The following is a 26,085-nucleotide window of genomic DNA, read 5'->3' as shown; positions in this document are numbered from 1 at the left end:
CAAAAAAAGAAATGAATCAAAAGTCAAGCTAATGAAATTTATATTGATCAAGGAGGCCCCTCTACTTTCAACGTTTTGCTGAACAACGCCCGGCACGATTAGCTAATCGATGAAACAGAGAAAGTACCACAAATCTCATGTCTCAGTTAAACAAAGAAGAAATAAACTATCGCTGCGCTCATTCTCGCCTACAACACGCTTGGCGCTTGTTTGACGCTTGGCTACGACAGGAACACTTGCTCCAAACATCTCCGTCAACACAACGCTGTTAGTCGAACCGAGCAAAACGAGGAGGAAAGGGGAAGAGTCGATCGTCTCGCACAGGTCCGCCAACAGACACAATGCCAGCACGTCGAAGTTCTGCAAAACTACAAAACCGCAAGTTCAACTACTGTAGAATACAAGAGTCTGGGACCGTTCAACGCCAATGCACGATGGAGCCATATACGTCCTTGAGGAACGGGTGCACCATACATAGGATTGCTATACACACCAACGGCGCGGCGACGTGATTCCCACCAAACTAGTGCTGCTGTTCAAGTGGCAACACCGCCTTTGGGAATATTTCACTATGTAATGCAGTATTCATTGCTCGAAGCCATTTTCGTATTCATAATCACCGACAATTAGATCACCAACTCCTACAGCGTCTATTACTTCAAAACCGGAGCTTAGATCCACCACCTTTTGAACGTAGCAGCTCAGCCAATGCAAATTTTGAAATACCGCGCAATAACCGTCGCCGAGCGAATTGTTGCAAACTCTGGAATTAACTATGAGATCTGAGTATATACGAAGAAAGACGCCTTACTTACGCGACCAAACTCAGTTTATGAAGCATGAAGTCATCGAAAAAGAGAATACAACCGCAATTATCAATCTTATACTCGCTCCACCGCGTAGGTGTTTGAACCCATACCTCCATTTTTTTAGTACAACAAACGAAGTGGAAGTCTACTTTCTTAATTAATGTTACTAATAATGCAGTTACTAAACTTTCATCGGTCTCCCGGTACTATTTTATACCTAAATTTAAAACTAGAGCTGATCTATGATTCCAGAATTAAAACAGAATGATCTGGAACATGTATATTAAATACTCGTACATTATTTACTTACAAGAAATGTGACAAAGCAAAAAATGAGAAATGTCTAAGTAATCTTCTAATAGGTTTAATCGCCTTTTACAGAATGCAGACAACAATAAAGTACACCATAATAGTGATTGTTTCACTATTGTCTACTGCGATAATATTATCCTTAGTAGAAGGTGTGCTATGTGCTGAAGACAATTCCGGATCAAATTCACAGGTATGTTAGTGATGCATAAGATTCTACTAATTTATAGTCAATAAGTAATCAGAAAAGTACATTTGCTGAATTTTACATGTAAAGTAAGAAAAATTTTAAATAATAAATTTTAAATAAAAAATGGGAATTTCTGTCGTTTTTATTTGAATGTATCTTACAAACTTATTCCTAACCAATTGAAGAAATGTTTCTTACAACCAATTGTTTTGCTTTGTTCTAGGTGTTTTCACACCCTGTGTTATTATTACGTATGAGTTGAGTTGTTGAAACATTTAAACATTATGTAGATCATTAATGCATTATCTATCCATCACTTTATTTATACTAGTATATTAATTTGACACATTTTCAGTGATTATTAAATTAAAATTCTGAAATAATATTTATTGCAAGCGACATTATTATAACCTTTATACAATTATAACATACAATAAGATTAACGTGGGGTTTTGTAAACAGCTATATTTTAACGGATTTTATCCTTAGTATAACTTCTTTCTGTGCACAAACAAGAGAACATATTTCTTATAACAAGTGATATGATTACAAAGTCTAGTAAAAATATAAAAGCCACTAAATCACGATTCATACATTTTTAATTTATGGCTGTATTAACTTTATACATAGGTCTACTTGCACGTTCAACTGGAATGGAAGAAAAGGTCTAACAGTTATAATTTGGCAGATTGTAGTACAGGGACGGAGATATGTAAACAATAATGTGTAAAAATTACACATATATTCTCTTTATAAAGTGATTTTTGTCATTTTTAAGTAATTAATATGGACAGAATAATATATTGTGTATTGAGAAAAAAATCTCTGTGAACTTTTTATTGCAAGTATTCTGTGAATTCGAACCTGCTTAAAACATTCATAAGCCCCGTGAATTCCAGCCAGCGACCAGAAGGAATAATATTTTGGGAGACAGGTTAATCTGAGAGTCAAAATTCCAAATTGTAAATACTAAAAGTTTTAAACACTATGTTTGAAAATAGTTTAAAAATAATTACAAAAAGACTAAAATGTTAGGAAGGATATGTAGTGATACTCCCACTTACTAATCCAATACAATGTATATGATGAAGTACAAGTACATGGAGTACACATACATACTATGTGTTATACCTAGAAATGTGAAACACTAAACTATCTCAACAATTATTTTGAGAAGACGCTGTGCAAAAGTACAGAAATATACCACTAAATGTTCCAGTATTATTTATATAATTTACTACCCTATCTGTCAACATTAAGGTGATGCAACTATTGTTCGGTCAGATTATTTTTTAGCCGATAAATAGAGTTAGCTGCAGCCTTAAATGATTAAAAGTCACTTTTCCTGAACACAGGTGGGATAAACAAACTTTGTCATCGCTATTTGAGGAATTGTAGGAGTAGCACTATATTTCGAAGAATTTTGTAATACGGTCTACGAAAATGGATAAGGATATTAATTATTTATAGAACATTATAATAAAAATGACTGAAATTATATATAAGAAAATGTTACTTCCTTATGATATACACCTTAAATTAAATAAATTTATTTTCATTCAAAAGTTTAATTTTTAAAGTCTTTAACACCATTGAAAATAATTCCTAGTCACGTTTGAACTGCACAAAATTCCCGTCCTTCTTGGTTACAACATTGTGATAGGCATAATTCCTCATGGTTTAATCAAAAACATTTTGTCATATTTTTTTATTTTCAAGTTGTTTTAAAAAGCGGTGAATGGAAGTTAAAAATGAAACAAGTTCAAAACCGTTGCGCCAACTTAATTTAGGCTTTTACATTTCAGGGGAAAGATGGCCAATTACAGAGATTGTCAGATTGTGAGATTATCAAGCAATACCAAGGATTGTCCAGTTTTGCCTTCAATCCTCGCAGCGTCAGCAGGGAAGATTCTGCGTGTCTCAGTCTCAAGATGTTCAAGGAAATGGGATTCGTCCGCTTCTTCAGTATCCCTGAAGAAACTCTCTTCAGGTATCACTGACTAACTAAGTAATATTATAATACAATTCAAGGCATACAGGACAATAATTGATCCAGGCGAGTAATAATGGACATTACATCACGGTTTCTAACCTAAAACTATAATGTTTGGTTAGTTTTTCTAGGTTTTAACTCAATTAAATTCCATACATAGAAAAATATGGATACAAACACCAACTTTTATGTTTCTTCGGTGCTCCTCTTATTGAATTAAGCGATCCCTCATGTTATGGGATTTATTGGGAAGAATACGTGAACACGTTCAAATCTGTCTCTATTCAGACACTTTGTCAGTATGTTAAAAATTAACTTGTATTACGTTGACTATAACAACAAAAATACCTATTTTACGCAGAGGTTTGACGGTGACCAAACAGGAGCTATTATTTGTAACCGGAAGAGCCGGAAACCAATTTTCATTGCATACATAAGCACATAACCTTTTCCTTGAAATCGACAAAGAAAATCCCTTAAAAAAGAAATTGACCGTTAGTCACGCTAGTTTTGGTGGGAGTCGAAATTTGAGGACATAAAAAAGGTTAAGAATATTTTTGGTAATTTTTTTTCCAATCGTATTTTTTTTAGCTTGACACACTTAAAATCAACCGTCGGTTACTTAAATATATATTAAATCCGAGTAAGCTAATCACGTGCATACCTTCAAAAGTAGTAAATTTCAGTCTATGTATCTAGTAGTCTGTTGGTGCTTTAGATATTATTAAATTTATGGTTGCTACGGCCGGTTTTGTTGTACCAAGCTATGAAAAAATCCGAGAAATATTATTGTTTCATATCTTTAACACTTTCGATGTCCTTCAGTTTTGATTCCCGTCAAAAGTAGAGTGGATAACGATCAATTTCTTTCTTAAGGGATTTTCTCTATCGATTTTACGGAAAACCAGCTTGTGTGCTTATAGAATGCTAACCGGCTCCTGGACTTTTCTTCCTTTGTAAAAGACTCACGATGCACGTGTACGATAAGGTTCTATCACACATTTACTATATACAACTCGTATATGCCGTAATCACGACAGCGCAGTTTGAGTAGTGATTAGTAGTAACAGTTTCTGTTGAGGTTTATTCTTCGTGCCCAGAGAGGTTACAGAGATCTGCCTTATCACAACTGGCACCACGCATTTGCTGTCCTCCACTTCTCTTTCGCAGTTCTCACAAATTGCCGGCTCATCGAGAAACAACACTTTACGTAAGTGGAACATTTTCAAACTGTTTGTGTTATTTAGATAAGCATTACTCTGGTTTAGCAGTAAAACAATATATTTGATACTATAATTTATTTAGTTTATTACAAGTTACTGAAGTATCACACTTGTTTGTTGATTATTAAGTGATAAATTCAAGGAAGAAATTAAACTCCAATTAATATTTCAGAAGAAATGTAGTAGTAATCAATCGAACATAGTCCAGAAAATATTTTAAAAATACCTTTTGTATCATTAAATTTAGTTTTATTTACAATTTTATGAGCACATTATGTTGATCAAAGGCCGTTGGAAGGACTGGCGCTGCTAACAGCTGCGTTGTGCCATGACATTGACCATAGAGGCACCAACAATCAGTTTCAACTGGAAACAAACAGCACTCTAGCCCAGAGATACAGAGACCAGGGTTCCATCATGGAGGTATACTACTGAGAATTAAATGGTAGCATTTTATTTAGTTGTACCTTATCCGAGGGCTTCTCCTTTTACAGTACAGCCGGAATTGTGATCTGTGTTTCTAGTTCATTGATACACGTCCACAATCATTGGTGGATAGAACAAGTTGACTAAATCCAGAATGGTTGTCAATATTTTAAACCTGCTTAAACGTTGATTAAGAAACATTGAGTCGAAAATTATATATTACCAACATATTTTATGAACTATGATGGATAAAGTTATATTTACAAGACGCCAAGTAGCAGTGTTTTATTATTATTATTGTACTCTACATACGTAAATTTCAATTAAATTTAATTGTATTATCATAAAATCGTATTTTAAAATAGTTTCATATTATTAATAACATTATTTTATGGTTTCTAGAGGCATCACATCGCTATTACTTTTAGTCTGCTTGAAAACTCGGACACTAATTTCTTAGCTCACTTTGATGGACATAAACTTAACCACTTCAAACATCTCATCAGACAGATTATTCTTGGTGAGTATTTCCTTTCAGAAATGATAAACAACGAAAAAAGCATATTATTTCATTATTTTTTCGTATCATGTTATTTAACAATTAATTATTTATTATGTATGTACTTTAAACCCAGGGTTGATTTAAACCCAGTATGTGCAATAATATATATTAATAGAAATGCTCAAATATTAAGGAGTACTGTATACTTGTCTTTTGATCTACAAAAATCTAGTATTTTAGTAAAAAGAATTAAGGTAGTAGCAGCGAGAGTAAATATAAATACGATTCTGGGATTATTTTAACAGAATTAAGGACTTTTGGAATACTCAGTTAAAATAAGAATACTGAATTATTTTTTTCATATAATGCACATCTCATTTACGATGAGATTCATGTTCGAACCGTATCTCCTAAATTATTTTATAGCAGTTTTCTTTATTAATGTCTTATTAAACTATTAAAGTTTATTTTACTTAAACATGGTGGCAAAAGGAGATACCATCAAAACCCGGATCTCTCACTTGCCGGGTGAATGTGCTACCATTACACTATATAATATATATATATATAATATATATATATTATATATATATATATAATGTATATATATATATATATATATAATATATATATATATATATATATATATTAATGTCCCTAACAACAGGGAAAGTTTCCCCATTTAAAGTTGTCACATTTATATTTTCTAATGGTGGATAATTTAATAAAAGCCATCCTTAATATTGGCCACGACTAAATACTCAACCAAACAACCTAATATTGAACACCAATAGCCTAACTTAGCATTACGTTCTTGCTTTCAGTATATACCCTACAGTTTGTCCCCCGCCTCAAGGGCCCCAGAGGATTACAACGCGCTCTTGCACCCAAGCGCGCACACACCGTCACACGCTCAGCCCGGTCTACCTTCGCTATCACTGTCCCGATGACTCACATACTAGGCCTTAGTCTACAAAATTCTTATTTTGATAATTTTTATGTTAGGTTAATATGTTTGTATTTTGTGAAACCTGCATTTTGTTTTATGAAAATATGAGTCCTGATTTAACTTTCTACAAATGAGATCTTGAAAGAGTACTTCAAGTAATGCTACATGAATGCAGATCCTCTGGCATTATATTGGAAGAGTTTCAAATGTACTTCAGAACCTAGTTTAATAATTAATTGCGTTGCAAAGTGTTGCACATCTACGTTTTTACATTTTGTCGTCACAAATCTTTGAGGGATAACTTCCAGAGAACCAAAAACTTTACAAACAGATTTTTACAGCTTTTGTATCAAGCACTTCTCGAAAATACTTTTGTAAAATCCAATATACAGCGAACTTTTCTAATAAACACATAAAATATATTTTGGTGATAGAAACGTTAAAATTCGAAACAAGATGGCCAGAAACAACTATAGTAATCTCTCCCACACACAAGACAATGAATGCCTCGACAGAATAATGTGAAAACAAGTTTTATCAACAAATGTAAAGAGCACAATTAACACATATTAATACATTTTGTGTGTGTAATTTAATGACTATGACAATTATTTAAGCCTCTTTATAGCTTTCCAAGCAATGAAGTCCAGCCATAACTCTTAGTCTTTTTTTTTGTAGAGTTAATATCCATTGCAGATATTCCACCCCACACAGCTAGGCTATATTTCGGATGAGATTAATTGGATATGGTGTATGATATTTATGTTTTCTTTCTGCTGATTTATGAAATTTTTTTTATTACATAAAGGCTTGTGTTAAGTTTTTTAGTAAGTTTGTAGATATGTACAGTCCAGGTCATATCCTGATCGATCGTAATACCCAAACATTTAGCTTTTACTTTCACATCAGCAGTTGAAATATTAGGGACTTCTGTAGATTTTCTTTCGAATTCTGGCTAGTTTTGAATGTATTTACTATCAGATCACCTTCATACCAGCATTTTACAATATGCTGTGTTAAGGGCAATGTAAGAAAACCACTGCTGGTTCGTCTTCTGAATTCCCATGCAGCTGCAGGGTGGTATCATCTGCATACAATATGTGAGCAACTATGCTGTAAATGTTGGGACATTTCGTTAGTAAACAAAATGAAGAGAACAGGTTCCAGAATGGACTCTTGTTACATTCCTCTCTAAGTTGATAACAGACTTAATCTTCCTTCAATGTCGATTCCTCTTGTTATGTATCTAACTTCCACAAATTATTTTTCTCTCCATTAAAAAGCTTTTGAACCATGCATTTGGCATATCTCTCACACATAAGGATTCTAGTTTCTTTACAATAAATTTGTGGTCGATGCAATCAAAAGCCTTACTGAAATTTGGGAGAATAACTGTGTTATCAACTCATCTTCTTCAGTGTTCTCTATTATAAACTCTAAATGTTAGATAATTGCTCTAGTGATTTACCCTCTGCAAAGCCATGTAGCTTATGGCCCAGTAAGTTGTGTTGGGTACATTGTTCTATAAGGTACTTAAGAACACGTTTATCACTAATGTTTGAAAAAGTTGAAATAAGTGAGATGGGCTTGCAGTTCTCAATTTGTGAGCTATTTCCATTTTTTAACTCTAGATAAAGTTTAAACATTTCACACCAGATGGCAACTCTCCTTATCTGAACGATTAATTCAAAACTGCTATTAGATAATCATGTAATTATCTCCTTGATATTCTTTTAGTCGGTTTAGAGAATTGATATTCCTTAATCTAAACTGAACCCAAGTACATTTTGGATTCTTTCTTTCTAAGAAACTTTTGTTTAACAGCTACAGACCTAGCAGTCCACTTCAAGCTGCTACCAGAAGAGAAGCAGATGGCTGAGGCAGGCTTTGACAGGTTTAACAGTAGACATAAGGAGTTGCTGCGGTCTGTCATTATCTCCTGTGCGGATCTCAGCGACCAGTCCAAGGATTGGGCAACTGTGCGAGCTGTTGCTGTGAGAACTACTGCAATTTATTCATTACAGTTCTCTCTCAGTTTGGAAGTTTACACTTCAAAAGCTGAAAACTTGAATTGTTCTGTAAAAAATTCTTTATTTTCCAAAATGACACTTAAAACGCAAATAAAAAAATTAAATGAAAAACATACCTATTACACTATAAATTTTAACAAGTGTATTGAATGAGAACATCACTACCAAAGATAATTCGCAAATTTGAGCATTATGTTTTCTATTACACTAATAATTTCAATACAAATCTGTAATTATTGGATTCTCTTTACAGTAATCACAAGGCTCTTGTCAAATAGATATCATTGTTTTCACACTTTTAGAATTCCTAGAGGAAATTGTTTTTATATTAAGATTCTTTTCACAGTTTTGAACAGCAAGTTACATTATTAATTAATAATAAAACATTATTTTATTGGTTCTTTGCTTTAATGAGGGTCAAATTTATCAATTTTGATTATTTATTATGAAATATTTAATTTTAACACTTTATAAAAAAATGTGTTATGGTTATAAAATGAAGACACCAGCTTCTAACCACAACTAATGTATTACAAAAATATTAAGTCCAATAAATCATCAATTGATTTGGGAGTGCCGATGGCCGAGTGGTCTAAGACGTTGGACTTTGAAAGACGTTGGACTTTGAGTCTGAGTTGGAGATAGCGCAGGTTCGAATCTTGTCTATGACCGTTGCACTTTTTATCAGTACCATCGACCTTGTACTGTATCGACTCTCCCCCTTATTCTGTTTGATAAGATCCTCGCACAGGCCAGTGGCCCATGAGGACGGGCAGAATAAGGCATAAAAAGGAGATCGGCTTCTCCTTAAAAAACATTTTTGTCAATTTAATTTGAATAACTCAGCAACCACTGATGCACCACTCCTTAATTCAAGTTTGTGGTCACCCGTAAATGTGATATTTCCCAATGAAAACATAACTATTGGATGGCGTTCAAAATGCTATTATAATAAATTAGCAAGTTCATCATATACCAAATACATGATCACAAAGTAATATAATGATGGATGCTTTTGTAATAGAGGGTAGTGGTGTTAAGTTTCACAACAATTTAAAATTGTTTTATCTATAAAGGTATCTTATACCCTTCAAGGGTTGATTTTTTCTGAAAAAGTTTTAGGTCAGACGAATTTAAATCTGTTAATAATTTGGTGTTGGGGAGAGATTTGCACATTGTTCCTTGGGAAGGAGCTAATAAAATGAGGTTTTGCATAACCTTTGGTCTGGCCAGATGTTGCTCTTAAATTAATTCATTTCAACAAGAATGAATCAACTATTCTGAATCAACTATTCCGAGATCCTATAGAGGCTCCTCTTAATTTAGTTCCAAATTTAGTTGCAAATTTGTAATTACTGCTTTAACTATCATTCTCACCATATTCTATTAGCTTTCAAATACATCTATGTCCGGCACTGCTAAATTTTAAATTTCTTATATGTAACCAGATCTTAACAACACAGAGATTGGAGACATAATCGCATTGCAAATTCCACAGAAACTGGTGTACACAGAATTTTTCGCCCAAGGGGACCAGGAGAAGCGGCTGGGCCAGAAGCCCATTACCATGATGGACCGCAGTCAAGCAAAGTTGCCACAACTACAAGTGGATTTCTTATCTCATGTTGTAATACCTGATTTTCTGTAAGTATTTTGTTTCTTTAATAAACCAGTAATAAGGTCAACTAGTTTACTCATTTTGCAAAAACAATGTGTGTTTAGAGTACTCACCAAAGTTATTACAGAACCAGTAAATAGAATTCATAGTGTTGCACTTGGTTCCATTAATGGTAATTGGCCTGGCTGTTGCTGCAAACAGTCTTTCCAGTGAGATTTTGTATTTTTTCTGAGCATTTTAAACATAAGGCAATCCTGTGTATGATAAGAATAACATCCATTGGAAGAGCGAAGTCATCCAAGCTAGTCTCTGAACTAAAGCTTGGGCAGACCCAAAGACCATTAGCAATCTCAAAAACACAGCATGGCATCAAAATATTCTGGCTCTTTTGGAGGATCAGGATTTCAGAATCACTAAGGAATTTAGAATATGGAGACTCTTGAACTGATGTCTATAGATTACCATATGTTTGAAGTTATAAAACACACCTTGAGGCTGGAAAAAACACCCCTAGAGACCTGAAAATGTTTTATACTTCTTTATAATGGGTTTTGAGAATATTCGTACAAATTTTCTTTAGTTTAATTTGATGGACTTAAACATGTTTATATCAGTATGTCATAGTCTAATTTACTTTTTTTCACCTCCTTTAAAGGAAAAATCTTAAATGTACCATATTCATACCACTATACAATAATTATTTTCATTAGCTAGTTATTTTCATAAAATGGAATGTTTGGTGCCTGTTAAAAAAACAGGTGTTTTCATTATTAATTGCATATTTCCTGTCCTTTAAAAATCCTTAAGGATAGGTCAAAAACAATTAAATATACCTGGATTACATGTGGTATTGTTTTTTTTTTTTCAGAATAAGTTAAACTTTTATCATTCAATTTACACAAAAGCATATCTGAATATTTTCAGGAAATTCATTCATAATGCTAAAACATGACAAAAAAACATATGACAGTAGAATATTATAAACAGTTTCATAAACGGAAAGATTTTCAAAGCTCCCAACAAATTTCATTAAAATTAAATGGTAGTGTTATTGAAAACCCAGTAGAAGTAGTAAACCTCTTCAATAAAATTTGTTCCTGTTACCATAAAAAACTCTGTTTACAAGGCTCTTCTACCCTAGAACACAAAATGCTCAGATAGTTTCCATTGCACTGCCTCATGTTGATTGGGGGAGAGGGGGGGAAGCAGCAAGTTTAATTCATAGACTTCATTCTAAAGAGACATTGATGGCATGTCCGTGTGATTACTGAAGCGTTGCTCCAAGCACATTGTAGCACCACTCACAAAATTAATTAAATTTTCTTCTCAAAATAGACATTTTCTAAATTATTTGAAAACGGCCAAGGTAATTCCAATACACAAGAAAAGAGACCGATATAAAACTAGGAATTACTGCCCTATTTCAATTTTATCTCTACTGAGCAAGATCTTTGAGAAAATTTTACTAGAAAGATTGCTAAACTTTCTGCAGAGATTATAAATTCTTTCTCAGCAGCAATACAGATTTTGAAAAAACAGGAGCACAGTTAATGCAGTGACAAACTTCATAAACCTAGATATCAAGGGACTAGAGAGGTAGGTGTTGTTCTACCTTCAACACAGGGACAAGTGTGTGCAGATATTAGGTGTCATGTCTAGTAGAAGCAAAGTGCCCCATGGAGTCCCTCAGGGATCAGTTCTTGAACCTTTACTATTCTTAATTTATGTCAACAATTTGAGTTAACTTATTCAAAATGGAGAGGTAATCCAATATGCTGACAACAAAATTCTTTGTTTTAAAGCAAACTCTATTGAAAACTTGGAGGTAAAGTGTTTTACTGCACTGAAATTATGCAATCAATATTTCTCAGAAATTAATCTGGAACACTAATCAAACAAAAACCGTTATCTGCACCAGGCAAATAATACTAAAGCCTTAGTGATAATGGAAGATGCCCTTGTAGAGAAAACTCATTCTATAGAAAATTCCTTGGAATGCACATTGATGGTCATTTATTTGACTTAGGATAATCAGATAAGCAATGGTTGCTTAAAGGTTCCATCAGGCATTTTTGCCTTGCATAACCTAACAAAATCTTGTTTCTCTGAAGTCTGAAAGATAACTTATTATGGGTTACTTTATCCTCACTTGTTGCATGAAATGACTGCTCAAAACATAGATTTGAAAGTTTTTAAATATTAAAATTGAATTGAGATTCAGAGAGTGGTGCAGAGATGCTATCGGGAAGATTGAAATTCTAACTTCGCCCTTAACTACATCTTGGAATTCTTAACATAAATGTAAAAATCAGAATGGGGTTGGAACTGATGTTGAGACCATGCAGTTTGGTGTGAATGAACAGAGTTATCAATAGATATGAGTTTGAATGATTATACTGGTAGGCTTAATTTGATTTTACATGTAAAAATGTTGAATGTAGCGATGCAGTTGTACTATGAAATAAAGGTAATATCATTATCATTACCTGTGTATTGTACTGTACTACATTCACATACATGGTAATTTTGAGACATTTTCGTTTTACTTTATGAACGACACACTAAAATGTTAACTTATTTTGTTACAATTGAAAAACCAAGAAGGGAGGCCAAAAATCTCTTGCCTTGGGGACCTACAATCCTAGGAGCAGCCCTTAGTATACGCAAAATACTTAAGCAACATTAATCAGAACTCATTGCTCAAGCAACATTCTTTGAGCTCAAAGGAGACTTACGTATAGCAACGTAAAGACAAAGGTATTTAGCACTCTAAAAATGCAAGTATAGAGTGAATGTTTAGAGCCTGGAACTGAAGGTTACGCACTTGAAAGGAGAAAATATACCCAGGGTAATATAGAAGTAGATTACAAAAAATCCAGCAGTATTACTCAAGAATAACTGAGGCACTGGAACAGCATTCTGCTTTATTTCAACTAAAACACAAAATATTTAAATATATTTTTGTCTGAAAAACTCAAGCTTTACTAGCAATAAAAACTATGCTAGTTTGTGTAAGTGTACTTTTTATTATTTTTCATTTGTAACACATTTGTTGGTAAATGTTTTACATAAATTATTTCCCATTGTTTTAAGGTTTTATTTCATAAATTTCCTTTTTAGACTTTTTAATTTCTTACACAATGGAAAAACTTATTCAAAATGAAAAAGGAATTACATTATCTATACACTATTTATTAAATTTCAAAAAACTTGTATTTGTGTATACATTAATTCAATAATCAAGACTGTAAAAATTTCAAATTATCAGTAAAAAACATGCTTGTCAACATAGGTTTTGTTACCGTCAAACTCAAGTTAAATAAGCCATTACAATTTTTCTTTGAATGCCTCTTTTTGATAATAATTTGTAATTTATTATGTTAGGGTGCTTCTGTCAATTTATCCGGAAACTCAAGGGTGCATGGACAATATGCAGCAAAATCTTGTAAAATGGAAGAAAGCAACTCCATACTTTGAATCACAAACACTCCTCGGTAGAGATCAGTTGGACATCCTCTCAGATAAGGAGCTCAACAATATCTCCCTCTGGCCTCAAATGTGATGAGTCTACATTTGATCCTCACTAATTTTAGGACGAACTGCTGCTATGTACGTTATTTTAACGCCAATGGATGACTTTGCAACACCACTGTTAAGTAATTTTCAATTGTGAGTAGATGTTTTTATATAAATTATACAAATATGTTCTTTGAAGTTATACTGTAATTTCAATTATGGACACCTAAAATTCGAACTCTAGAAGATAATGTTAAACATTTCTGTAAAGCATTCTTAATATAAAACTAACATTTTTATTCTACACCATTATTAATTCAATTCGTTATTTAATTTAATGTTATTTCAGAAGGTATATTGAAGTAAGTTCTTGCAAAGTATGTTAAGTAAAACTTAAATGTCCTGACTTTAATACTATTTTCATAAAAACTTGTTACTATTTAATACAATGTTATATTAGCAAGCAAAATTGAACAATTCATATAAAGTACTTTATAAAATAGTTCACTTTAAATAAAATACCTCACTGTATCTTAAAAAAATAACTTTTTTTATTGAATGTGATGTTATTATCAGACGAGTAAATTAGTTGCTTTCTGTAATGTATACTTTCTTAAAATAAAACATTTTGACTATGATAATTTTTGCAACTTTGTCCTTTTCCTGAGACCGTTTTGTACACAGATGAAATATCCAAAATGAAGAAATGATCCTGAAGGTCCTAAGTGTCCATGATTCGTAGATTTTGAGAGGAAGAAAATAAATAAGCACAATTGAACTCATTTGTAGTTTTAATTGTCAACAGTTAAATTATAAAGTAAAATGACAAATGGAAGACAGATAATGTTAAACTAAAATACTTATCTAGTTAACAAACTAGTTTTTACAACCATTGTCTGTAAAGCTAAAAGCATAATGACTCAAATACATACCAATTACAAGTGAACTAATAAACTTACTTCTAATGGATTCTGCCAACATTTGTTCATATGAAGACAAAATAAAAGCAAATGATACAAGAGAAATTAATTTTTAAACTGTAACAAGTAGGTACAAAAATATTTTGTTTGATAATATAAAGTTATTTATTGCAAGAAATATAATTCATAATTACCACGGTAACATACAATACTGGTATCCAATTATCTTTTCTAGGGTTATATATATTTTGGGCCAATTAACCCTTTGGGTGCCAAGGGCCGATATTATCGGCTCACTATATTTAACCAAAGCGTGCCGAGAGCCGATATTTTCGGCCCTTTACGTTTAACCGAAGTGTGCCGAGAGCCGATGTTTTCGGCCCATTACGATTAACCGAAGTGTGCCGCGGGCCGATATTTTCGGCTTTGCGATTATATTATTTTTTTAAATCATATAGTAAGCGAATCTTCATAACAGATACATCAAACGAAAGGGGAAGAGTTACTTAATAAATTGATATATAATTTGTTATAGTATAAGGTCCAGGACATTATGTGTCAAGTGCACCCGGGGTTGCCACCTTGACTGTCTCCCCCGCCACGAGTGTAAATAGACTGAACGTTTATGTAACAATGTATATATTTTATATAGAGACATTTCTTTGCATAGTTTTTTTATAGACTTAGTAACATTTTTCAATAGGCCTATGCTATAGACTATAGGCACTAAAAAATAGTGAGTGATTGAAGATTGGACTTTTTCTGCCTTTCAATAACTGAGGGTGAGTAAAAGCAAATAATATTTAAAAAAATAGGCTATTTGTCATGATTTTATTTTTTGTGAACATGCATTAGGGTCCTAACCAATGTTTTTCAACCATCTCAATGCTAGTTTAATAAATATAGTTTTGTTTAGAAAAGTCCTTACAATATGTTCTTACATTACATTGTCAATATTTTAGCATTTTAGTCCAAATGTAAAGTTTTATTAAAAATCTTATAAAACTTTTATTTATCAATATTTCTTTCTGAAATTTTCTATATTGGTTCATAATTATACATACTAATGTAAAATGTAACATATGTTTACATAAATAGTAAAATAATTTAAGTTTTCTAATTAAAAAAAATAAAAATAAAAGTTTTTTATTTTTATTTTATTTTTTTTTTAGTTTACTTATTTATATTTTTTGGATATTATCATAAAACTTTGTTATTACATAACAGTATATTTCATAACCTACAAAACAAAACAAAAATTGTCCATTTATCAGTATTAGGATAGGAGTTATACAATTTTTAGTCTAACATAACAAAATAGCTGTTTTGTGCTTGGCACACTTGGCTGTTATAGGCCATTTACCACTGGCACTCAGGAAACACCCACAGCTCATATGCATGGCATTACTCAAAACGAATCTTGAAATTTGCTTGGCATCCAAAGGGTTAAAATGAATTATTCAAAATATGTAACTGAAGAAAAATTGTTGGTTATTGATTAAAACCAAAATTATTTAAATCACGTTTGATTTTGTGCTTTATGTTTACATTCAAACATGTATTTTAGTATTTGATTAAAGTAATAAATGATTACAGATAGTATGATGTTAATCTTGTAAACAGGAAGCATTTCTCCTCAGCTTATTGCAACAACTTTATGACAATCTATTGAATAGTTAATTAGAACGTGACTTCTAAAAAGACGTAGTCACAGAGATCATTCAGAAAGTCTGTTTCTTTGCTGTCCAGTTTATTGAATGGGTGATAATGACATGATCTTCGGTGGTGCTGTTTAGCTATTTTTATTATGCAGTAGTCACAGGCTTCAAGCTCTCATTTGATTTATTGGGTAAAATATTCAACCCATGGAACCTTACTGTGACTATTGCACAGTACATTATGAATGACGGTACATTAAGAAAATAGTGTGGTTTAATTCAGGAAGGACAAACAATTGGTTTATGACGAAGGTACGGCTGTCTTAATAAATTCAATGATCTTGTTACAAAAAAATCAATAAAAATGTTAAGGAAAATAAGAAGTTCACAATTATAGATAATCTTATTTGATTTTATGTGCGCTCCGTTAGTTCCCCCAACTGTCCATCATTAACGGATAGTTAGGTGTACAGGAAATAAAATTTTATTCACTAGGTGTTATAACCTGATTTCAATGTTTAAGTTTATATGGAAAGTTTTGTAGAGAAATAATCAATTGTTCTTTCAAAAGTTGTAACCATTTAAAATATAAATATATTGTGTTTATCTTAATAAAAGAAACTTACTCTCTGAATGATCGTATAAGAAATAAAAGTTTGTATGTACCTCATTAACACGTTCACAATGACACCTAATTTTCAAACTTTTTTATATGCCATTAAATTTTTCAATAATAATGTCAAGAAACCATAATCAGTTGTTTTGTGTGTTAAAGTCTCAGTAAAACAAGAAATGTATGTAGGCTTCGCAATTTTGTGCAAAAAAACTATTTCAATATGTTTTTTCAATGTTTTTCTGAGTACTCCAAGGGGTACCCAAAGAATTAAGCGATCATGTACACGACAGGGTATGTGAAAGTCTGAGGTATTTATTTAAGCACGGGATCAAATTTAACAAACCACCAAGATAGGCAAACAATAAAAAGGCAAGAAGAAATGCATACCAACGTGTACCCCATTGGATGCACAACACGATTTACGAAAGCCCAGTGTGTACCCGATTGTCGTGAGCGTGTTAACAAATTAGTGCAACCTTTCATATTTTGCGAGAAAAGTTAAGTTTTTTTTATATGTGTATATTCCAATAATACTGAAAAACTTTTTTGGATAAACATATTGTACAAAACCTGAATAACTGAGAGTAGCAAACTTAGAAATTGGTACATGAAAATACCACAATTATACCATATTGAGTAACATATAAAAAGTAAGTTTAAGTTATTAATTATTTCATAATTTTATTTTTCTATCTTGCAAAAAATTAAATAACAAGTATTAAATGCCTTCATTTATTAATATAGTTGTCTAACGGTTTTATTTTTTACTGCTAATAAAAGAAAATATTAACTTCATTATAAACTAAACAAAACAGTAAACTCGATTTGTTGTACTATAAATGCAGCTCATCTGACAAAAAACATCATCTCAAATCAACTAGATCCCGAAATACATCTGCAAGTTTTGGTAATCAACTACGCCTCAACAGTCCATTAAATCTAAAAACAGAAAACTAATACTAATAAAACACAATACACAACTACATGACTATCTAATACACAAAATAACTCTGTAAAGACTAGCTCTATGATATGGCACCAACAAAACATAAACACTCTAAACACAACATATATATAGTATAGCTTGATATGTGAAGCTTCTGTACCTACTAGATTACACACCATTCATGTCCGTGACAATAAAATAGAAGTTTGAACTAACTCTGAAATATTAATATATGTTCACTTCGATGTTTTAAAATATTACCAACTACATCAACGATCGCAAAACTGAGCAACCCTGGAAACATACGTTGATTACTATTGTTGTTGACAACAACTAGAGGCGTTATTATACCCAAGTACATATATTAAGGAGAGCAAGAATGAAGGAAGAGTGTGGAAGTGAAAACCCGAGTTTTAGCCTTGGTAAGACTGATTGTCACTAACTGGCTCAATAATAAAATTGTAGTAACCAATGTAAACTTTCAGATTTATGTAGAAGTCAAACCATACGGATTCTGGTCTTGGTTATATTGGAATGCTGTTGAAAGATGGTTCCTGATGCAAAATTCCATCCATTCACCGACAAAGGTGAAATGGAACATCTCAACAAATCTCCATGTCAGCAAAGGAGTTAGTGCGCACACACACATAAGTGACAGGAGAATTATAGCTGACTTTAGCATCGGAATGCCATCAAAAAACTAGATTAATATTTTTAGAACTTTGGTTTTCAAATTTTTCATGCCAAAAAGACTGTTCAGGTTGTACAAAAATTGTAATAATTTATGAGAAAAATTTATAGAATAACCTTTAATTAATTAATCCACAGTTATTTCGCTTCCAAAAATATTTTAAGAATTAATTTAAAACGTTAGTTTGAATGCTCACTCTGTATATGTATATATATATACAGGGTGTAAATTAAGTCCTGATATGTCTGGATATATTTCAAACAGATTGAGATATCAATGTACAACATTCACCATACTCATTAACATTTTTTTGTGGATTGGTTTGGAGGGTAAAAAATTTGTATTTCCTTTTCAAGGGGGGTAACTATTAATTTTCAAATTGAAACCCCTATCTTAGGACATGTAATTTTAAAGGTGTATTCAGTAGAAACACAAATAAATATTCTCTACAACGTTTCTAGCAAAAGTTATGGACAAGATGATATATAGCCAGTAAGTATATATTTACAGGCTCATTGTTAGGAAATTACAAGTTGTTTTAATCTATTTTTATAAACTTAATAAAGTATAAGAAAATGTAACAATAATAATAACAATTTAGAATTGTGAAATGATAACAAAAACGTAAACATAAGCATTGATTACATTTTTGTCTTTCTTCAGATGTATTTTAGTCAATTACAATAATTCAGAGTAAACAAACTTACATCAGACAGTTGGTTATCAGATGCCAAAAGTAAGGACTCCCCCCTGGGTCCGTCTCCACAAACAAGCATTCTAATTGCATAATACGTTAATTCTCATACTGTCCATTTTAGTCATTTACAAACATGATAAAATTTACTGCAAATGCATTAAACAATATAGTAAACAAACTCAATGTCAGGCAGCTGAGGGTGCTTAGCATCAGGTGTTAGTTGCAAGAGTTTTCAAATGTAAGTTACGACAAACAAATACTAAGTGTGTGATTTATTCTTCCTTACACTGCCACCCTTAGACATTTAAAAACACAATCATTCATTGTAAACAAAATAAACAATAACACCAGCTGGCTATCAGATGTCAGTCACATCAGCAAGTGTGTATTGTTAGCTGTCAATTTCTTCTTTATCACAATGTTGCAGATTGAATCTTTATTACTCAGTTAAAAGTTTTTAATTACTAGGTTTATCTCTTTATTACTAGGTTTGGGGATGAAATTTTTTTGAATAATAGTTAATAATAAAATGTTTATAACCTAAAACCTAAACTGCATATACCAGCATTCCTGTCCTCGGAGCTATCACTGGAGTTATGCTCCAAGGACAGGAATGCTGGAATATGGTGGCCAAATACGTGAGCATCGCCTTGCAAAAGGCTGTTAAAAGCTTCATTTGTGGTGATTGATTTCTTCATTGAACCAGTAGTGATGTGGACTTGTACGAGAAACTGGACTTTATAATATATATATATATATATAATTTTTCCTAACATCTCCTATAAGGTCTTGCCCTAACCACCTATGTAAAAGGATCGTCATACTCCAACTAATTATACATTATTTTTCTCTCTTATTAATTAAATCCAAAAATGAAAATTACTTATTCCACACTTTGATAATTTACAAATTTTAAATTTACTTTTAAATTAATGTAGGTTTAGGAATATTTGTCTGTGAAACAATACGGAATTCTTTAAAAAAATGTAACTACTCAAAATTATACACTCATGTATCAATACTGTTTACAAGTAAAACTGAACAAATATTACAAAAAACAAAATTATCTCTAAGTTAAGAAAACAATCTGCAGTATATATCAAACACAGCTTCACAGTAGTAACAATAAATAAAACTGTTCAAGCATAATATGTCCTTTCTCTACTAGATCTGACAGTGCCAGCTAAAGTTGTTCTAAAATAAAATTACAAATCACATCTCGGACTGAGAGACAATTAAAATGCTAAGCAAATCAAATATTAATTATTAAAAAAGTGCTGCCACTTGTCAACAACTAGGATAGAACTTGACTCATACACTTAGAGGCTTTGCACCACATCATTGTAATCCGACTAATAGTGAATGGAATAGACAGGGGAAAAGGAATAAAGGACACCTGGATACATTATGAAGGGAGAAGTGAAAGTTTGAAGGTCAAGAAATAATTTGAGCCTATGGTGTCATTAATACAGAATCAGTCTTAGTAAATAGTCCAAAACTCTCAGTAATTGGCTTTCCCAAATACGACTCCAATTTAGGCCGATTAAACTGGTTAAATTCCATAGGACTGAAGCAAACATAAGCAATTAACTGTAAATATTTAAATTTACTATATAAAATCATCTAAACGTTATATTGACAATACAACCACTGTTATATTCTTACAAAATTATTCTTAAACATAAATTAAAAATAGATGCAAATCCATCGCAAATTGTAACAATTCTCACAAGACCCACTTAATATAGTATAAAATAAACTAAACTGGCAATACAGATAGAACCTAAAAAATTAACCACATTGAAACAAAACAAAATAAAATATAACAACAAAAACAATTAGGATTTTAAAAGCACCAATATTTCCTTTTTGTACTGACTAGTGGAACAGTTTGTTAAATAAAATTAACAATAAAATTATCTCTTAACAAGTTGTCTTAAACGTTTGTTAAAGGAATGCTGAATATGATCCAGATTTACAATCATTAAAATTAATGTTATTAAACAAACAAACAAAAGGAACAGACTAAAAGTGTACAAATATTTTAATACTACACAGTGTTGCTTATTAAAACGTTTTTACTCAAAATAAGGGAATACTGTGATAAACACAATTTCATAGCCTTCAGTTTTTGTACAAGGAGGTTGGTCGCAATTTATCACAAAGATACACAAAAGAAATTGTTCCTCCGTTTTCTTACATGTTACACATAAAGCACCTTCTTCTTCAAAGTAATTTCTCATACCTCATCACAGACTGAATGATAAAGTTATCATAAGGAACATTGAACAAAATGTATCATACAGGTGCACTGCAGGTACACATTCCATTTTATACTACACACTAAAATATAAGTGCTAAACTTCACTTATAAAATATTGATAAATTTCAAAATGATAAGGCAATAAGTAAAAGTAGTATAATGTAATTATATACACAAAATGTACTTGCTGGGCGAGCGTGCTCCACTACAACACAGAGCCCTTAATTTTTACATTTCAATTATTTTGTACTTGGGCATTTCTGTTACATGCATTTAAAAAACAAAACTAACATACTTGTATTATCGGAAGACCAAATACCTATCAAACAACGTTCAAAATTCCTTAAATTGGTAAAAATGGTAATAGCCTAATTTAATTTCAATAGACTACTTATTCACAAAAAGTACATGTTCCACCTGGACTCGAACCCGGAACTCTTACGTATGTGTGTGCGACAGAATAGAGCCAAATAAAAAATTATTTATGGACAAAAAGTACAAGAGCTCTATGATGTAATAGTCAGCATTCTGGGCCAGCAAGTAAAATATCCAGGTTAGAATCCCGACAGAGCAAGTACTTTTTGTTCATCGATCTTTCTTGAAATTGTATATATACACATATAAAACAATTACATCATTTTTACATCAGTTTTACAAAGAAAATTTGTCAAAGCACAAAATTGCATATTTAAGTGAAAACATTCTATAAAAGTGAAAATGAGGCTTTAGATAAATTTTTTTAATCTGATACACTGCGACCAATTATGTGTGCCTGACTGAGGGCTAAGAAATTCCTATTGACCTAAGTATACAACAATAAATTAAAGTAGTTTGTACATAAAACAAATGGTTATACAACACCTTTAGAACAGGCTTATTGCTTTTAAAATTTCATTTTAAACCAAGCCTACGATGTTTTTTTTTAAAGCCAGATAAATGGCTACAATGCTATTTTCAGTTGGAAAACTGAATAACTTTTAGCCACATTGGATTATCACTCTGTTATATATAGACCTAGAGAAAAAAAAAACTGCTCTTGAATGCTTAAAACATTTCCCAAACAAATTTTTTTCTATTAAACAAGGTTTTCAAGATATCGATTACAAGTAAATCCCAGAAGAATTTTTCAGTCAAGTAAAAATTGGTGAATGAAATGCTGAAACAACCTCAAACTTGGTATAAAAATTGATCTTATAAATACCTCGGCCACGTTCATTTGTCAGCCATTTCAGTCCAATTTGGTGGCTATTTACAATTTTTGAAATTACAGCTTAGTTATTAATGGACCTAGAGAAAAAATAAAGTGCTCTGGAGTGCCTATAACATTTCCTAAACGTTTTGCAGTAAATAATTTTTAGAACTTAAATGGTTTTGAGATATCGATTACATGTAAATTCCATAAGAAATAGATATTAATATTTCAGTTGTCACATAATGTACCTACTTTTCTGTGCTAGAAGGACTATTAAATTTAAATTAATTGAGCAGTATTGAACGTAGTACATCGCTCTAACAGAACATATCATATTGGAAAATGATCATGAGTTTCTCTAAAACAATTAATTAATATAAAATCTGCTGTAATATAAATTTAGAGATCCAGAGTATTAATAATCTTTAAATTGAAAAGCACAAGGCATGTTAATTTTAGTTAATATGGATACAGTTTGATTTTGTTCTTATATTTGTATCTTACTATCCAATCTAGCAATGGGAATAGTGTACCGCAATAAACAGAGATTACAAATATAAAATCACCCGAGTTTTACAATACGGTATTTGATTAAGTTGAAAATATTTAACCTGTTGAAGAGTAGTTGAAAGTGGTTACAAGAGTACTGATGGTTATAACCATTTGATCCCAAAAGAGTTAATGATGGTTTCTAACTGTCCATCACGAGTTTATTCAAATAATCAGTATTACTGTTGTTTATGTTCCCTAGTGTCGTTCTTACGTACTATTTCAAAGGTGAGAAAAACTAAGATATTGGGTCTCTTGTTTGCATATGAACTGTAATTTTTCAAACAAAAATAAGGGATTGATTTGAACATAACTTCTAATGGGATTCAACTAAAAGTAACATCAGTTGTTATTCTTTTTCTAAGCATTGCAACCATACATATTTTTAAACTTTGAAGGAGAAAATGTATATTCTAATTTGAATATAGAAGGTTCCACTTAAATCAGAGTGGAACTAACAGTGTGAATTAATAGTTTATTTTTACCAAAATTTATCTGGTTGCCGAATATTTACACTGTTTATATCTTGTCCAGAAAAGAAGAAACTAGGAATTAAGGATGAATACTATTTACCACAACATTCAAATTATAATCATACTTATAATAGATTTTCAAACAATATTATTAGTTTTAAAGTGGGTTTTTTATAGTAAAAATCTGTAATACATATTATGAAATACAAGTTTCAATGAAAGCAACAATACAAGGCACAGGTATCTCACAGAAAACATGATATTAAATTCTATTACAACCTTCAATTCATTGCCAGTCTGACTACAGGTACAATATTTATTACAGAAATAGAGCGTTCAACAAATTATTATAAAAGCTAAGAAGAATACAAATGTTTCTTACAAATTTAGTCTTTTTAAATGTAATTTAATAGATTCTAAGACACATAAAAATATACTGGAATGTTTTAGATCTCCTTAATATAAACTTTGAAATTATATTATAAAGTTCCATCATATAATTTTATGATGTACAAATATTGTACTTTTTCGCCCAATTAATAATCCGACCAGTCATTTATCATAAAAGAATTAATCGTTTAGCGAAATAATAAACTATCACCTCCAGTGGATGGGCATAAATACATTTATTGATTATTAAGGACCCAGCAGTTACTTTTTAAAACTGTTATGTTCTATGTATGTCTGTCCATCTATACGATAGGTAACTTTTAATAGAAAGGTCCTAGAGACTTCAAACTTGCTACAAAGGTTTATCTTGGTCCATGGAAGAACTCTATTGATTTTATGTCAAAGTGTAGCAAAGTTACAAAGGACACTAATCCGGGAAAGAAGTTATAGTAAGTTCGGTAGACTTTCGTTGCATTATGTCGGGTACTTACCAACAGGATGATCACTTATCTTGTGGTACAATGTATAAAAACTAAGACATCACCTGCAGTGACATGAGCAGTAGTGAAAACCTGACCTTTACGTGAAAGTTAATTTCATTAGGGTGAGTTTCTCATTCAACTGTATGTTAGTGGGTAGCTTGGATTAGCTAGGTTTATATCATGCTGTCACTTGAACCAACATCATTAGGTTTAATGTTACAGAGTTTATAACTCAGAGGGAACATCGTGAGTATATACTTTACAATGTTTTCATTTAATCGCATGCTACTACGCTAGTTCAATGTGTTTTAGAATCTTTACACTGTACTCAGACTCGTGTCACGTCAGTGGTCTCGTCTAGTATTATGAAACATTTAACAGGAACTGAAGAGACACTTATGAACACCATTTAAGACTACAGCTGAGTAGCAATAGTTTTTTCTTAGCATTTTAATCCAAACACAGACCAGAATAAATACTACAAAGGAACTACATGTTGTATTTACTATAAAGAGATCAAATTGCAGGAAAACTAAGGAAAATTTATATAACAACGTACTTTTAGCAATAACAAGAACAAGAGAGAATAACAGTCATAAATTGTGCTAATTACTTAAAATAGTATCCTTTGTCTGTTCATTGTGAACTGAACACAAGTAAAATTACCTCTACCAAGTAAGCTCGTAATAGTACCTTTTGCTTTTGGTTCTGAGCTTCAACAACAGTTGCTATTCAAATTATTGCATTTACTACGGTACATGTTTATATTTTATTCAGGCTGCATCAGATAGTTTACTAAAAAGGTACTTCTACTATGCATCAACAAGATAAAATAGATAATGGGTAAGAAGGAATCTTGGCATTTTGTTGAAGTTGTTACCTGCAATCAAAATTTGTAATTAAAATAACATAACTAAATGAATATAAATAGTTTTCACATACAAAAATTAATTATCAATACTTTAACCCTTTCACAAGCATATTATGTGTTTGTTATAAAATAGTACTGATGTTCAAGAACGTCATTTTCAAATTCATATGAAAATAGTAGCAACGTTCTGAACGTCATTTAGCTAAGACGTTGTACTATAGATGAGCCACTTCGAAAGCGACTTGCACGAAGATTTCTTGAGCATAGGGGGAGAGAGAAGCAGGAGCTCGACCACGCCTACTGCCACCCCCTCCTTCACTGCTTGATCTATTTCCTTTAGAAGACAAAAGTGGGAACCAAGTGCTTTTTGCTTCCCTGCATTGGTTTTGTAGCATCACGCTATGTTTTGTTATTCTCGATGTTATGGAATAACAAATATTATTATTTATGTTAAGAATAGAACATTGCATCTATTTAATATGTAAGTATAATTAAGAAGTATTTTAATAAATGTGTATTGTTAACAGATGTTGTTATTATTACTGGGTTTGTAAAACAGCTGTTATGTCACACATACCCCCTTACGAGTGGTAAAGTGGCGACTGAGGAGTGGTTGGTAAGGAGTGTGGAGGGGGAAATGAGTCCATGCTTATTCTCCAACTGCATTGAGAATTGTACCGTCGCCATCTGTTACCAGGACCAGAGACAAACACCCGCTCTATCTCACATTCAGACACTTTCCTCACCCTCTCCCAACACCCGAAGATAAGAA

General features: G+C 31.8%; 2 protein-coding genes across 5 annotated transcripts in view; one reads left to right on the top strand and one right to left on the bottom strand.

The window, feature by feature from the left end:
• LOC124356923 (cGMP-dependent 3',5'-cyclic phosphodiesterase-like) overlaps window positions 1-14,206 on the top strand; it is a 39,368-nt gene extending 25,162 nt beyond the window's left edge. For 3 of the 4 annotated variants that reach the window (XM_046808224.1, XM_046808226.1, XM_046808227.1), the window contains 8 exons: window positions 1,191-1,311; window positions 3,114-3,298; window positions 4,383-4,511; window positions 4,812-4,947; window positions 5,353-5,470; window positions 8,226-8,395; window positions 9,930-10,075; window positions 13,434-14,206. In XM_046808224.1, the coding sequence (XP_046664180.1) occupies window positions 1,191-1,311; window positions 3,114-3,298; window positions 4,383-4,511; window positions 4,812-4,947; window positions 5,353-5,470; window positions 8,226-8,395; window positions 9,930-10,075; window positions 13,434-13,611 (1,183 nt within the window). In that variant the 3' untranslated portion in view covers window positions 13,612-14,206. The remainder of the gene's footprint in view (window positions 1-1,190; window positions 1,312-3,113; window positions 3,299-4,382; window positions 4,512-4,811; window positions 4,948-5,352; window positions 5,471-8,225; window positions 8,396-9,929; window positions 10,076-13,433) is intronic. The other variant, XM_046808225.1, reaches the window with a different exon arrangement.
• A 6,473-nt stretch (window positions 14,207-20,679) lies between these two features.
• LOC124356922 (cGMP-dependent 3',5'-cyclic phosphodiesterase-like) overlaps window positions 20,680-26,085 on the bottom strand; it is a 44,409-nt gene continuing 39,003 nt past the window's right edge. Inside the window, exon 16 of the mRNA XM_046808223.1 lies at window positions 20,680-25,322. The gene's annotated coding sequence lies outside the window, so the exon portion shown is untranslated. The remainder of the gene's footprint in view (window positions 25,323-26,085) is intronic.

The sequence above is a fragment of the Homalodisca vitripennis genome, chromosome 3, assembly GCF_021130785.1.
Source record: "Homalodisca vitripennis isolate AUS2020 chromosome 3, UT_GWSS_2.1, whole genome shotgun sequence".
Taxonomy (NCBI): domain Eukaryota; kingdom Metazoa; phylum Arthropoda; class Insecta; order Hemiptera; family Cicadellidae; genus Homalodisca; species Homalodisca vitripennis.
This window is presented reverse-complemented; position numbering and strand designations above follow the sequence as displayed.